The 17509-nt window shown below is 42.9% G+C and overlaps 1 protein-coding gene across 1 annotated transcript in view; it reads right to left on the minus strand.

Moving 5' to 3' along the window:
- Positions 1-1742: 1742 nt before the first annotated feature.
- Positions 1743-17509, minus strand: part of LOC139750062 (uncharacterized) — a 38497-nt gene continuing 22730 nt past the window's right edge. The window contains exons 6-8 of the mRNA XM_071664397.1: positions 12777-12966; positions 7463-7590; positions 1743-3789 (exon numbers count right to left, since the gene is read on the minus strand). Coding sequence (XP_071520498.1) covers positions 3671-3789; positions 7463-7590; positions 12777-12966 — 437 coding nt within the window. The 3' untranslated portion in view covers positions 1743-3670. The remainder of the gene's footprint in view (positions 3790-7462; positions 7591-12776; positions 12967-17509) is intronic.

Below are 17509 nucleotides of genomic sequence, written 5' to 3' on the forward strand. Positions count from 1 at the left end.
TTGTTCACAGTATGACGTGTGATATGTCCACACTGCAACGCTTGTGTTACTAGTAACTCACTCTGGGTTAGTTGGGGTTTAACCCAGCTACACTTGGCTATACCCACGCTCTCCGTCCACATACTGGGCTCTCCAGCCCGACGCTGGTCCGCCTCACTGGCAATGTGCTGATACAGATGATGCACAGTCAGTACATGAGCCACCAGATGGCACTCCACCATGGGTCCATACATCTCCATGTAACCAACTGACAACTTTACTCACAACGTATGTTTCATGCAGACACACACACCCTGATGTATATACACTTACATCACACCTACCATACTCGCGTACATTACAACTTCCATACAAACGTACATACATCATGGCTCCCATACATACGCAACAACATAGGCCTTACACACACGCATATCTTGGCTCTCATAGATAAGTACTCTATAGCCATCATACACATGTACACCGTAAGTCCAATGCAGATGTACGCACATCATAGCTTTCAAAGAGATATACACCATATCCTCGCACATACACATCACAAGTCCCAGAGAGACGTACACTACGTATATCCCTCATACACACGTACACCATAGCTCCCATACACACGCACAGCCTAACTCCTAACCTAACCAAATTCGCTGGATGTTCGAAACGGTAATAATACCAACAGTAACAGCACCTTAGATTCCGCATATTTGTTGATGGAGACGAGATGGCAAAGCTGAAGGCTCGTCTCTAAACCTACTCCTCCCTCGGCCGTGTCAGCAGGAAGGAAAACAGCTGTGAGTGATCATGAATGTAACACATATACACAAGTGTTCAGAGGGGAGGAGGAGCAGCTCTCGCTACAGAAGTTTCTATTAGGTTATTTAGTGATTCATATGGAAGGTTCTGGGCATCATGAATATGGCAACAAATTCTAATTCCCACCAAAAGTAACCTCGATGTTACAAGGTTTCTTTGAAGTGAGCGTGCTCTTCCGTGAGTGCATGGAACTTGAGTTAAATCAAATTTACATATAATCGACAATCTGTCGACCAAAATGAAAACAAATGCTAGTGCAAATAACGTAAGATCATTTGGGGTTTGGGGGCCATCATAATCCACTAGACAACGCTATAAAATTCGCCAAAGTAAAGACGAATTCTTAATCACTCAAGAGTTGCACTCTGCTGTAACTTGCTCGCGATCATAACACAAGCCAAAGTACATAAGGTGAATGAAACTCGCTATTAGTAACATATATATATATTTTATATATTTCTATTATGGCACTTTATATAATCATAAATACTCTCATAGTATAAATATATATATATGTATATAAGTGCAATGTGTATCACAGCAGTGTTTGTGGGTTACCTTATATGTATATAAACAATATATGCATCCTGTGCCAGAGCTCAAGTCTCCATATCTTAAAGGTTTACAATACCACGTCATGTGGGTTGTCGATATTGCTTGTCAGTAATGCTTAACTTGAAGCGGTTATGTCCAGAACCTAGATTACTGAATCATCCTGGCCACACCAGTTCATCTTTGGACATGAAACTGGGTAGCTAGTGGTACAAGAGATGTGCTAGCAGCCACCCCCTTACCACCAGTTTGGTCCAAACCCGGTTGTGTTGATGTCCACATTACACGTTCGTAGGGAAAGTAGTAGGATCTATCTTTACTGCCTGGCCTCCTACCCTTACCAATATACCTCCAGTAGCATCCTACGTGTATTATATATATATATATATATATATATATATATATATATATATATATATATATATATATATATATATATATATATATACACGAATATAGCGCATATGGATGCGCACTTCATAGGCTCGAACCTGGGACCCCTGCGTGGCAGGCGGGAGTGTCACAGCGAGGATATGATCTCCTCTAATAGAGAAATGACTATTCAGATACTGTATAATCGAATACCCTTCGTCTCACGTTGGGCTCTAGACCAGTCATACATATCCCATCAGGCTCACACAACCAGCAGATAGCCACGTAGGGGTCCCTGGTTCGAGCGTGGCTGTTGGAAGTTTGTATGTTCTATGGTAGTGCGTGTTCATATGCACTGTATTCATATATATATATATATATATATATATATATATATATATATATATATATATATATATATATATATATATATATATATATATATATATCCGCGTTGTACAGTGCTCACCAACGTGAGACGAAGGGTATTCGATTATACAGTATTCAAATAGTCGAGTCCGTATCAGGGTCGATCCTGGCTGTTGGAAGTTTGTATATGATTATTATCATTATTATCATTATTATCATAGTAATGATGATATTAGTAGTAACAATTACATGAATACGCTAGTTATAGTCAACAGCAAACTCGACTCCCAATGACAGGTAATCCTATTTAGGGAATTATATATCGCTTATGGCGCTATGTTTAATCAAGTATCCCACTTGTGTGTGTGTGTGTGTGTGTGTGTGTGTGTGTTATTCTGGTATTTTCCTGGAAAACATTTATGTTTAGAAGAACATAAGACTCACATCACTGTTCAATATGAACGAGTGGTAGATGATCCACGGCAGACATCTCTCATCATCACTGTGAGGTACTTTGCTGAGGTTTTCGTTCATGCCCATAGTAATATGACCATAAGTAAAGGTGTATAAATCCATGACATAAATCTGTCTTGGGTAATCTTAAGTTAATCCTCCCCTCCGAACGGTTTACAGGAGCTGCGGGCGGGCGAGGACCGGGCTAGGCTATCCCTACCTTCGTTAAAACATCGTCTGCACATATCAACAACATACACCTGACTGGCATATCTTAATTACAGTATTTACCGTTGTGGTTCGGCAAATTAGTTCATCATTTTGGGATGACTCGTATTAGATATTACCTACAATGGGAGGAGATATCAACGGTTCTGCTACATTGGACTACGCTATATCATGTCTGCCAACACTCTTGCCCGATACCTCGACATTTTAGGCTAGCTCCTCTTGGCAAACATTGCCTCGGTCGTTTTCTGTCGGGCTGTTGCCGCTCCACCACACACTGCAGGACTTCGCTAACACCTCTAAACATTTGGTCTGGCCTCACTAGAGGCGGATGTGCTCCATTTCCTAACAAGGCTTAGGCACGAATGGTCTTCGCAGTGGTCAGTCAAGCCCTTGGTCGGAAAAGGTTTTCGTAATCAACCGCACCCGTACACTAGAACTAGTAAAGTAGATTACTACAGTTGATATATGGAGCTCTTGGAGCGGAATGAAGGCAACAAGATAGTGAGGAGGGACGGACATTTCTGAGCTGCCCTGTGGCAGGCGATCGTCCAATCGTCGCCGGGAACCGCAGGGAAAACCAATGCTCCCACAGGGAGCCAGTCAGTGTACCATCTTCCTGACCAGAAGATGAGAGGAAGCACTCTTGAGTTTTAAGGTCTCATCGTTTACCCACTTCCGTGACACTCGTCAGCCATCGCGCAAGGCTGACCACACCCCCGGGAAACACACCACACCGCCTGCACTGGAGTGTAGTACGTTACTGAGGCTGTGTTATCTTCACCAGTTTCGAAGTGTGGAGGTAGCCTCATGTCACCCGCTGGAAGTCATCATGGCATCCGTTGCTACAGCGGGGCTCGACATCGCGGCTGAGCTGAAGAAGTTATCGAGTTCAGGAGAACTGTTTGAGCAGGCCGTTGATGGCGTTGATGGAGTTTTGGATCCTCTGACGCTCCCTCAGCGCGGGGTCCGACGTGGTTCGGCTCCGCCGCTCCTCCTGCTTCACGCGACCTGCCCGAGACAAAGGAACATCAGAGTCAGCTTAGAGAGGTCAGAGGTGACACATAATATCCGTTAAACTGCAACATGAAACAGGTACTGTAACGGTCTAAAGCCCTGAGACACGTCGATAGTCTCGTTAAGCCCCTGGCTGAAGCAGTACCGAACCATCAGTCTGTACTTGTTGACACAGGTTCGGTATAGCTTTGATCAGGTGTGTCTTAAAGCTTTTGTCCGCCAATGTATGATAAGAACTGTATTGCTTTCATTAGTACATCAGGTGCTATTGTGGATTAAGGGACTTCAAGTTGGTCACCTGATGTGTTGGTAAAGAAGCAAACACTTTGAGAAGCATCTTGGTTCGACCATGAAAGATGCGAAGCAAATGATTAAGTCGCCCCTTAGAAAGAAATAGGCACAAGAGGCATCTCGGTGCATGAATCATTAGAAGCTCTTATTTAGTCGAGTCTTGAAGCGCCAAGATTAAGGCAAGACGCCTGAAGGAAGATGCGTTTCCACCATAGACCAAGATAGTGGGATCCGCAACCCCCATTTCTTCCTGGCCGTATGTGGCTAGAAATGATCTATATTATGACGGTGAGAACGACGTGCATGATCGGTGATGGGCGGCCGGTCAGCAAGCTGGAGAAGGTGACCAAGTGTGATTTGAGTCATTTGATTTTAAGGTAAACAAGAAAGATGCGAAGGACTCGGTACGAGGTCGTATTATTTTACAAGGACCGTATTATGGTAATATGATGAATATGTCCTTCATTTCACTGACCTTCACTCATTACATCTTACTCGGTATGAAAAAAAGAGGGATTTATGTTGTCTTTTTTACGAACTCATGTTGTGTGAATTTAGTTTATATCTTGTATATGTGAACGCGCGTCATAGTTCTGCATTTGTGTCTGCTCACGTTATGTTCTAATCCATTCAAGTGGTTTGTGATGTATGTTGCATGATGACAGCGGGTAACAGTTGTGGACCATCACTGATTATTTGCTGGTAAAGTGGCCCGGCTGGTTCATAATGGTTGTGGACCCCTGTAACAACAGGACAATACTGGGAATCGAACAACTAAAGTAAAAGGTTGATGTAAGACGGAGGGATGGTATCTTCAAGGTTGAGGTAAGACGGAGGGATGGTATGTTCAAGGTTGAGGTAAGACGGAGGGATGGTATTTTCAAGGTTGAGGTAAGACGGAGGGATGGTATTTTCAAGGTTGAGGTAAGACGGAGGGATGGTATCTTCAAGGTTGAGGTAAGACGGAGGGATGGTATCTTCAAGGTTGAGGTAAGGCGGAGGGATGGTATCTTCAAGGTTGAGGTAAGACGGAGGGATGGTATCTTCAAGGTTGAGGTAAGACGGAGGGATGATATGTTCAAGGTTGAGGTAAGACGGAGGGATGGTATCTTCAAGGTTGAGGCAAGACGGAGGGATAGTATCTACAAGGTTGAGGTAAGACGGAGGGATGATATCTTCAAGGAAACGAACAATGGATTAGCTTCAGTCGTGATGTGATAATGCTGGGCCAAGCAGCGCTCTCAAGGTTACTAAACATTCAGAATTCCTTATATTGTCGCCAGTGTGTGACTGCGCTCGATTAAGTGTTAGTGATATGCGATTTATAATTCTTTAATTTGTATGTTTACATGGAGTACCAAATGTACCGTGAATAAGTAGATCGTGTATGTAATTTTTTCATATCAAATTGTCAAGTATAAATGCACTGCTAGACCAGGAGGGGAGGATAACTTCTGGTGATTCGTCTTTATCGTCAGGGTCACTGTTTCGAAACGGAGTCAGTTCAGCTCTTTTCGTTGTTGAACTCCAGTGGGTTAAGGCAGTGAAGTTGTTTAGTGAAGTTGTGTCGCTCAGTCCACTCAGTAGTTGTAAACAATATTTGACATGCTGTAACTTGAGTGAACTTGCAGTTGATTCTGTATAATTGTTTATGTGGAGATGTGCCTTTAGAGTGAATTTGTAACTTGATAGTAAGGGTGGTAGTGCTTTGTTTACAGTGTACCGAACATGGAACCAACTACACTCACAGTAGATCAGATACGGCTAATGTGGCGACCGTCACCTCCTCTCCTCATGGCATACACTGCAGTGTACCGAGGACAAGTTACGGCCGCCTAAAGGAAACTACGGTAAGGAACCTGATTTGGTTTACTTTTGGCAGTACGAGACGGGCGCACGATATAGCCTTAAATGAGACATAAACACAAGCGTGGCTCAACTGTTGCAGGACATGGGGGAACGCTCACGTTTTTAACGAGGTGAGACATTTGTGCACGTTCCACACACACACACAATAACCACTAACAATGGCTCATTATGGAGGAACGTGTGTGATGTTCTCACCATTTAGAGAAAAATTATTAACCCTACTCTTTTACACTCGTAAGTGTAAAGGTAGTCTGCGTTTTTAACTTGACTGGATTCCTCAAGGAGTTCATTATTGTTCACAAGATATTAAATGATTGGATTTGTAAATATGAGGATTTCATTAACTTTAAGATCCATCATATTGATTGTTTCTTGTTTACAATCATAGATACTTTATTAAAGAAGAAAAAAGTCCAGCGCTAATGACCTTTGTTGTAGGCGTGGCATATAATGATCTTAATGAATTGGTCTACTTTGGAAAAAGATAGAGGTTGCAGGTGGAAACTTGGAGAAAAAAAAAGAAATAAAATGGAAGCTGAAAAAGGCGCAAGCTGGTTGTAAGATAGTTGAACAGCGTCTGAGAGAAGACTGGGAGTCCTGAAGTTCAGTGACGAACGAGAACACTGGGTGAGGATTTTAGAAACGTTAGTAAATACAAAGGGAAGGGAAGCGATGAGAAGCATATATTGTTGAATATTGTAGAGGTAGTATGTCTTATATACGTGGGAGCAGCAGTGTGGGTACAAATATTCAGGGTCTGTGATGTAAAGGCAGACTCGAACAGGTTAACTTGTGTGAAAAGTTCCATGGAAGGTTTTGGGGTGGATGCAATTTAGCCGTATTGTTATGGATATTTGTGACCAGCGCAACTGACGAGAAAAGTGGCGAAAAACTGTTTAGTTTTAAAAGATATTTGCATGTTAGCTGATAGGAAACTAGACGGGGAAGATCCTTCGATTCCAAACGATTCTAAGGAAGTTTGGTCGGTGCAGTGTGTGATGAGATGTAGTAGGTTGTTGGAGCTAGGATGAACAGGGGAACATAGCCGGTTGAGGGCTGGCTCCTATGTAATATCAATCCACTGAGGTCTAACTAAGACCCTTTGTGGCCTTTGTAATCCTTTTGCGCCACCTCTCAAAAGATGATCATGGGCTACAAAATAAACTTAGGGTTACCGTCACAGTCAAATCAATCCTGTTACGTAGCCATGAAACATTTTTCAGCTTATAGAAGAAAACCCGAGAAATCAAAGAGATTGTTTGGTCGTTCAAGGAAAAATGAAAAAAAAGAGGTTAGATCAACATAGTGAAGGTTAAGCGAATACGCAACATATGGTCGGCAAGTACGACGCTAGATACTTTAGAGAAGACAATATTATCGTAACTCCTTTTTTTTTTTTTTTTGAAAGGTATCACGTAATATAATTATGGGAGAAAGAATACCTCTACTGGTACTGCGACGATAGGTAAAGATAAGAGTGCACTAAGGTAAAGATTTAAGGCCTTACCTTTAGGGTAGAGTCTAGTGCGACTACCCCCTGCCGGCCGGTCCGTGAAACACTTCTCAATGTTGCTTCCCTCTACCACAATGGTCTCTGCTGAATCCGGTTCCCCTGCCGTCTCCACGCTCACATTCCTGCAGGTACACCAACTAGTTACTACTGCTGTGTCCGCTACAGAGTATAATAACATTTAAGAAGATTATTATGTTCGTGAGACCTTGATGAGTTTGTAGAGTCACATGATGTATATCACCATTACAAGCAAATTGTAAGTATAAGTTTTAATTTGTAGATTAGTAATTATAATAACAAAAAGAATCTTAAAACTGGCTCGCAGCCTAACGTTATTGTAGGTTAGAATAGTGTAGGTTAAGGGACAAGCCTAATCTACCTGAGCTAGGTTAGCATAGGAACATTTTGGAGGGGCGGATTTTCAGGTCATCCGGATGGAAATGGATTATTCTTTTACTTGCATATACGATTTTCATCAACTTCATAAATACTTCCGCGACTGGATCTGTTTGAACCAGGTCTGTCAACTACGCCATTATATTCGTGCTTCCTTAGACAGTTGACGACACCGATTATTTCTAATGTTATTTCATGAAGTGGTAACAAAACCCTGTGCTATAAATGATTACAAAAGTCAAACGTGAGAAATATCAACAGTTCATTGAAACCCGGTGACCTCAAAGTCATTATGATGACTGTTTGTGTATTGTGATTACCGACAACTTGAGCGAGTACTATTTCAATAGCGTCTTAGCTCCGCCTCTCACATGTTTACCAAATGGCGTCATAGCTACGTCTCTTCGTTGTATATCAACTAACCTATATTTCTCTTGTGTCTCCCTTGATGATGTGATTATTACTCGAAAATGCACTTGGGAACTTATCGTGTTTCATTTTCCCCGTGGACTCATAGGAATATATATATATATATATTCCTGGAAATCCTCCCCTCTCTCTTTTTTTTTTTTTTTTTTTTTTTTCCAAAAGAAGGAACAGAGAAGAGGGCCAGGTGAGGATATTCCCTCAAAGACCCAGTCCTCTGTTCTTAACGCTACCTCGCTATCGCGGGAAATGGCAAATAGTATGAAAGAAAGAAAAAAGATATATATATATATAGGGAGGTAAATGCAAGAGTCTTGGAAAGAGGGGCAAGTATGAAGTCTGTTGGGGATGAGAGAGCTTGGGAAGTGAGTCAGTTGTTGTTCGCTGATGATACAGCGCTGGTGGCGGATTCATGTGAGAAACTGCAGAAGCTGGTGACTGAGTTTGGTAAAGTGTGTGGAAGAAGAAAGTTAAGAGTAAATGTGAATAAGAGCAAGGTTATTAGGTACAGTAGGGTTGAGGGTCAAGTCAATTGGGAGGTGAGTTTGTATGGTGAAAAACTGGAGGAAGTGAAGTGTTTTAGATATCTGGGAGTGGATCTGTCAGCGGATGGAACCATGGAAGCGGAAGTGGATCATAGGGTGGGGGAGGGGGCGAAAATTTTGGGAGCCTTGAAAAATGTGTGGAAGTCGAGAACATTATCCCGGAAAGCAAAAATGGGTATGTTTGAAGGAATAGTAGTTCCAACAATGTTGTATGGTTGCGAGGCGTGGGCTATGGATAGAGTTGTGCGCAGGAGGATGGATGTGCTGGAAATGAGATGTTTGAGGATAATGTGTGGTGTGAGGTGGTTTGATCGAGTAAGTAACGTAAGGGTAAGAGAGATGTGTGGAAAAAAAAAGAGCGTGGTTGAGAGAGCAGAAGAGGGTGTTTTAAAATGGTTTGGGCACATGGAGAGAATGAGTGAGGAAAGATTGACCAAGAGGATATATGTGTCGGAGGTGGAGGGAACGAGGAGAAGAGGGAGACCAAATTGGAGGTGGAAAGATGGAGTGAAAAAGATTTTGTGTGATCGGGGCCTGAACATGCAGGAGGGTGAAAGGAGGGCAAGGAATAGAGTGAATTGGAGCGATGTGGTATACAGGGGTTGACGTGCTGTCAGTGGATTGAATCAAGGCATGTGAAGCGTCCGGGGTAAACCATGGAAAGCTGTGTAGGTATGTATATTTGTGTGTGTGAACGTGTGTATGTACATGTGTATGGGGGGGGTTGGGCCATTTCTTTCGTCTGTTTCCTTGCGCTACCTCGCAAACGCGGGAGACAGCGACAAAGTATAAAAAAAAAAAAAAAAAAAAAAAAAAATATATATATATATATATATATATATATATATATATATATATATATATATATATATATATATATATATATATATTTCCAGCCCCCCGCTGCCTCCCCTTTTAGTCGCCTTCTACGACACGCAGGGAATACGTGGGAAGTATTCTTAATCTCCTATCCCCTATCCCTCTCGTTTTTTTTTTTTCCAAAAGAAGGAACAGAGGGGGCCAGGTGAGGATATTCCAAAAAAGGCCCAGTCCTCTGTTCCTAACGCTACCTCGCTAACGCGGGAAATGGCGAATAGTTTAAAAGAAAGAAGAATATATATATATATATATATATATATATATATATATATATATATATATATATATATATATATATATATAAATATTTTTTTTTTTTTTTTTGCTTTGTCGCTCTCTCCCGCGTTTGCGAGGTAGCGCAAGGAAACAGACGAAAGAAATGGCCCAACCCACCCCCATACACATGTATATACATACGTCCACACACGCAAATATACATACCTACACAGCTTTCCATGGTTTACCCCAGACCCTTCACATGCCCTGATTCAATCCACTGACAGCACGTCAACCCCGGTATACCACATCGATCCAATTCACTCTATTCCTTGCCCTCCTTTCACCCTCCTGCATGTTCAGGCCCCGATCACACAAAATCTTTTTCAGTCCATCTTTCCACCACCAATTTGGTCTCCCACTTCTCCTCGTTCCTTCCACCTCCGACACATATATCCTCTTGGTCAATCTTTCTTCACTCATTCTCTCCATGTGCCCAAACCATTTCAAAATACCCTCTTCTGCTCTCTCAACCACGCTCTTTTTATTTCCATAAATATATAAATTATATAAATAAATATATATATATATATATATATATATATATATATATAAATTTTTTTTTTTTGCTTTGTCGCTGTCTCCCGCGTTTGCGAGGTAGCGCAAGGAAACAGACGAAAGAAATGGCCCAACCCACCCCCATACACATGTATATACATACGTCCACACACGCAAATATACATACCTACACAGCTTTCCCTGGTTTACCCCAGACGCTTCACATGCCCTGATTCAATCCACTGACAGCACGTCAACCCCGGTATACCACATCGATCCAATTCACTCTATTCCTTGCCCTCCTTTCACCCTCCTGCATGTTCAGGCCCCGATCACACAAAATCTTTTTCAGTCCATCTTTCCACCTCCAATTTGGTCTCCCACTTCTCCTCGTTCCCTCCACCTCCGACACATATATCCTCTTGGTCAATCTTTCTTCACTCATTCTCTCCATGTGCCCAAACCATTTCAAAACACCCTCTTCTGCTCTCTCAACCACGCTCTTTTTATTTCCATAGATATATAAATTATATAAATAATTATTTTTATTTTTTTTATTATACTTTGTCGCTGTCTCCCGCGTTTGCGAGGTAGCGCAAGGAAACAGACGAAAGAAATGGCCCAACCCCCCCCCATACACATGTATATACATACGTCCACACACGCAAATATACATACCTACACAGCTTTCCATGGTTTACCCCAGACGCTTCACATGCCTTGATTCAATCCACTGACAGCACGTCAACCCCGGTATACCACATCGCTCCAATTCACTCTATTCCTTGCCCTCCTTTCACCCTCCTGCATGTTCAGGCCCCGATCACACAAAATCTTTTTCACTCCATCTTTCCACCTCCAATTTGGTCTCCCTCTTCTCCTCGTTCCCTCCACCTCCGACACATATATTCTCTTGGTCAATCTTTCCTCACTCATTCTCTCCATGTGCCCGAACCATTTCAAAACACCCTCTTCTGCTCTCTCAACCACGCTCTTTTTATTTCCACACATCTCTCTTACCCTTACGTTACTTACTCGATCAAACCACCTCACACCACACATTGTCCTCAAACATCTCATTTCCAGCACATCCATCCTCCTGCGCACAACTCTATCCATAGCCCACGCCTCGCAACCATACAACATTGTTGGCACCACTATTCCTTCAAACATACCCATTTTTGCTTTCCGAGATAATGTTCTCAACTTCCACACATTCTTCAAGGCTCCCAGAATTTTCGCCCCCTCCCCCACCCTATGATCCACTTCCGCTTCCATGGTTCCATCCGCTGCCAGATCCACTCCCAGATATCTAAAACACTTCACTTCCTCCAGTTTTTCTCCATTCAAACTCACCTCCCAATTGACTTGACCCTCAACCCTACTGTACCTAATAACCTTGCTCTTATTCACATTTACTCTTAACTTTCTTCTTTCACACACTTTACCAAACTCAGTCACCAGCTTCTGCAGTTTCTCACATGAATCAGCCACCAGCGCTGTATCATCAGCGAACAACAACTGACTCACTTCCCAAGCTCTCTCATCCCCAACAGACTTCATACTTGCCCCTCTTTCCAAAACTCTTGCATTCACCTCCCTAACAACCCCATCCATAAACAAATTAAACAACCATGGAGACATCACACACCCCTGCCGCAAACCTACATTCACTGAGAACCAATCACTTTCCTCTCTTCCTACACGTACACATGCCTTACATTCTCGATAAAAACTTTTCACTGCTTCTAACAACTTGCCTCCCACACCATATATTCTTAATACCTTCCACAGAGCATCTCTATCAACTCTATCATATGCCTTCTCCAGATCCATAAATGCTACATACAAATCCATTTGCTTTTCTAAGTATTTCTCACATACATTCTTCAAAGCAAACACCTGATCCACACATCCTCTACTACTTCTGAAACCACACTGCTCTTCCCCAATCTGATGCTCTGTACATGCCTTCACCCTCTCAATCAATACCCTCCCATATAATTTGCCAGGAATACTCAACAAACTTATACCTCTGTAATTTGAGCACTCACTCTTATCCCCTTTGCCTTTGTACAATGGCACTATGCACGCATTCCGCCAATCCTCAGGCACCTCACCATGAGTCATACATACATTAAATATACATTAAATATATATATATATATATATATATATATATATATATATATATATATATATATATATATATATATATATATATATATACCGTGTTTCATTTTCATAAGTCTGTGTTATAGAAGTATGAGGAGCACAGATTGAGTCACCTTTTGAGCTTCTTGTTAAGGTATTCTCGGACGTCTGTGAGCAGCTGGTCCACCTCGGTGTTGTTGGCGGCGGCGGCGGCAGCGGAGGTAGGGTTGGCGGGAGCTGACCCTCGACCCTCCCGCTCCGCCCGCTTCCCGCGGCGACGCACCGCGGGCGACCCTCCTGCGTGACCCGTTCGTCTCCCAGTGCCTGAAGTATGAATGAAATGTCATGTTTACACACACACACACACACACACACACACACACACACACACGCACAAAGTGAGGGGGGTTAGGGAAAATGATTTGGTAAACAGAGAAGAGGTAGTAAAAGCTTTGCGGAAGATGAAAGCCGGCAAGGCAGCAGGTTTGGATGGTATTGCAGTGGAATTTATTAAAAAAGGGGGTGACTGTATTGTTGACTGGTTGGTAAGGTTATTTAATGTATGTATGACTCATGGTGAGGTGCCTGAGGATTGGCGGAATGCGTGCATGCCATTGTACAAAGGCAAAGGGGATAAGAGTGAGTGCTCAAATTACAGAGGTATAAGTTTGTTGAGTATTCCTGGTAAATTATATGGGAGGGTATTGATTGAGAGGGTGAAGGCATGTACAGAGTATCAGATTGGGGAAGAGCAGTGTGGTTTCAGAAGTGGTAGAGGATGTGTGGATCAGGTGTTTGCTTTGAAGAATGTATGTGAGAAATACTTAGAAAAGCAAATGGATTTGTATGTAGCATTTATGGATCTGGAAAAGGCATATGATAGAGTTGATAGAGATGCTCTGTGGAAGGTATTAAGAATATATGGTGTGGGAGGCAAGTTGTTAGAAGCAGTGAAAAGTTTTTATCGAGGATGTAAGGCATGTGTACGTGTAGGAAGAGAGGAAAGTGATTGGTTCTCAGTGAATGTAGGTTTGCGGCAGGGGTGTGTGATGTCTCCATGTTTGTTTAATTTGTTTATGGATGGGGTTGTTAGGGAGGTAAATGCAAGAGTTTTGGAAAGAGGGGCAAGTATGAAGTCTGTTGGGGATGAGAGAGCTTGGGAAGTGAGTCAGTTGTTGTTCGCTGATGATACAGCGCTGGTGGCTGATTCATGTGAGAAACTGCAGAAGCTGGTGACTGAGTTTGGTAAAGTGTGTGGAAGAAGAAAGTTAAGAGTAAATGTGAATAAGAGCAAGGTTATTAGGTACAGTAGGGTTGAGGGTCAAGTCAATTGGGAGGTGAGTTTGAATGGAGAAAAACTGGAGGAAGTGAAGTGTTTTAGATATCTGGGAGTGGATCTAGCAGCGGATGGAACCATGGAAGCGGAAGTGGATCATAGGGTGGGGGAGGGGGCGAAAATTCTGGGGGCCTTGAAGAATGTGTGGAAGTCGAGAACATTATCTCGGAAAGCAAAAATGGGTATGTTTGAAGGAATAGTGGTTCCAACAATGTTGTATGGTTGCGAGGCGTGGGCTATGGATAGAGTTGTGCGCAGGAGGATGGATGTGCTGGAAATGAGATGTTTGAGGACAATGTGTGGTGTGAGGTGGTTTGATCGAGTGAGTAACGTAAGGGTAAGAGAGATGTGTGGAAATAAAAAGAGCGTGGTTGAGAGAGCAGAAGAGGGTGTTTTGAAGTGGTTTGGGCACATGGAGAGAATGAGTGAGGAAAGATGGACCAAGAGGATATATGTGTCGGAGGTGGAGGGAACGAGGAGAAGAGGGAGACCAAATTGGAGGTGGAAAGATGGAGTGAAAAAGATTTTGTGTGATCGGGGCCTGAACATGCAGGAGGGTGAAAGGAGGGCAAGGAATAGAGTGAATTGGAGCGATGTGGTATACCGGGGTTGACGTGCTGTCAGTGGATTGAATCAAGGCATGTGAAGCGTCTGGGGTAAACCATGGAAAGCTCCTCCCCTCATGCGGTCGAGGTAGCGCTAGGAAAAGACAACAAAGGCCACATTCGTTCACACTCAGTCTCTAGCTGTAATGTATAATGCACCGAAACCACAGCTCCCTTTCCACATCCAGGCCCCACAAACCTTTCCATGGTTTACCCCAGACGCTTCACATGCCCTGGTTCAATCCATTGACAGCACGTCGACACATGTATACCACATCGTTCCAATTTAATCTATTTCTTGCACGCCTTTCACCCTCCTGGATGTTCAGGCCCGATCACTCAAAATCTTTTTTACTCCCTCCTTCCACCTCCAATTTGGTCTCCCACTTCTCATTTCCTCCACCTCTGACACATATATCCTCTTGGTCAATCTTTCCTAACTCATTCTCTCCATGTGACCAAACCATTTCAATACACCCTCTTCTGCTCTCTCAACCACACTATTTTTATTACCACACATCTCTCTTACCCATTCATTTCTTACTCGATCAAACCACCTCACATCACTTATTGTGAAAAGTTTTTATCAAGGATGTAAGGCATGTGTACAAGTAGGAAGAGGGGAAAGTGATTGGTTCTCAGTGAATGTCAGTTTACGGCAGGGATGTTTAATTTGTTTATGGATTGGGTTGTTAGGGAGGTGAATGCAAGATTTTTGGAGAGGGGGGGCAAGTATGCAGTCTGTTGTGGATGAGAGGGCTTGGGAAGTGAGCCAGTTGTTATTCGCTGATGATACAGCGCTGGTTGCTGATTCGGGTGAGAAACTGCAGAAGCTAGTGACTGAGTTTGGTAAAGTATATGAAAGAAGAAAGCTGAGAGTAAATGTGAATAAGAGCAAGGTTATTAGGTAGAGTAGGGTTGAGGGACAAGTCCATTGGGAGGTAAGTTTGAATGGAGATAAACTGGAAGAGGGGAATTGCTTTAGATATCTAGGAGTGGATTTGGCAGCGGATGGAACTATGAAAGCGGAAGTGAGTCACAGGGTGGTGGAGGGGGCGAAAGTTCTGGGAGCGTTGAAAAATGTGTGGAAATCGAGAGCATTATCTCGGAAAATGAAAATGGATATGTTTGAAGGAATAGTGGTTCCAACAATGTTATATGGTTACGAGGCGTGGGCTATAGATAGGGTTGTCTGGATGAGGGTTGATGTGTTTGAAATGAGATGTTTGAGGACAATATGTGGTGTGAGGTGGTTTGATCGAGTAAATAATAACAGGGTAAGAGAGATGTGTGGTAATAAAAACAGTGTGGTTGAGAGAGCAGAAGAGGGTGTATTGAAATGGTTTGGTAACATGGAGAGAGTGAATGAGGGAAGATTGACAAAGAGGATATATGTGTCAGAGGTGGAGGGAACGAGAAGTGGGAGACCAGATTGGAGGTGGAAAGATGGAGTGAAAAAGATTTTGAGAGATCTGGGCCTGAACATGCAGGAGAGTGAAAGGCGTGCAAGGAATAGAGTAAATTGAAACGATGTGGTATACCAGGGTCGACGTGCTGTCATTTGATTGAACCAGGGCATATGAAGCGTCTGGGGTAAACCATTGAAAGTTTTGTGGGGCCTGGATATGGAAAGGGAGTTGTGGTTTCAGTGCATTATACATGACAGCTAGAGACTGAGTGTGAACGTATGTGGCCTTTGTTGTCTTTTCCTAGCGCTATACCTGGAGCGCTTGCGGGAGGAGGAGGAAGGAGGAGGAGGAAGGGGGGGGGGGGGTTATTCCATGTGTGGCTGGATGGCGATGTTAATGAATACAGGCAGGGAGTATGAATTATGTACATGTGTATATATGTATATGTCTGTATGTATACATATATGTGTATACGTTGAGATGCATAGGTATGAATTTGTGCGTGTGTGGATGTGTATGTATATACATGTGTATGTGGGTGGGTTGGGCCATTCTTTCGTCTGTTTCCTCGTGCTACCTCGCTAACACGGGAGACAGCGTCAAAGTTTAATAAATGAATGAATAACAAATCCATTTGTTTTTCCAATTATTTCTCACATACATTTTTCAAAGCAAACACCTGATCCATACATCCTCTACCACTTCTGAAACCACACTGCTCTTCCCCAGTGTTCTGTATGCCTTCACCCTCTCAGTCAATACCCTCCCATATAATTTCCCAGGAATACTCAACAGACTTATACCTCTGTAATTTAAACACTCACCTTTATCCCCTTTGCCTTTGTACAATGGCACTATGCATGCATTCCGCCAATCTTCAGGCACTTCACCATGAGCCATACATACACTGAATATCCTCACCAACCAACAACACAGTCACCCCCTTTTTTATCAAATTCCACTGCAATACCATCCAAACCCACTGCCTTGCCGGCTTTCATCTTCCGCAAAGCTTTCACTACGTCTTCTCTGTTTACCAAATCATTCTCCCTGACACCCGCACTTCGCACACCACCTCGACCAAAACATCCTATATCTGCCACTCTAACTTATTCATCAAACCTTCAAAATACTCACTCCATCTCCTTCTCATATCACCACTTCTTGTTATCACCTCCCCATTAGCCTCCTTCACCGATGTTCCCATTTCTTCTCTTGTCTTACGCACTTTATTTACCTCCTTCCAAAACATCTTTTTATCCTCCCTGAAATTAAATGATACTCTCTCACCCCAACTCTCATTTGCCCTCTTTTTCACCTCTTGCACCTTTCTCTTGACCTCCTGCCCCTTTCTTTTATACATCTCCCAGTCATTTGCACTATTTCCCTGCAAAACTCGTCCAAATGCCTCTCTCTTTTCTTTCACTAATAATCCTACTTCTTCATCCGACCACTCACTTCCCTATTTAATCTGCCCACCTCCCACGCTTCTCATGCCACAAGCATCTTTTGCACAA

The sequence above is a fragment of the Panulirus ornatus genome, chromosome 9, assembly GCF_036320965.1.
Source record: "Panulirus ornatus isolate Po-2019 chromosome 9, ASM3632096v1, whole genome shotgun sequence".
Taxonomy (NCBI): domain Eukaryota; kingdom Metazoa; phylum Arthropoda; class Malacostraca; order Decapoda; family Palinuridae; genus Panulirus; species Panulirus ornatus.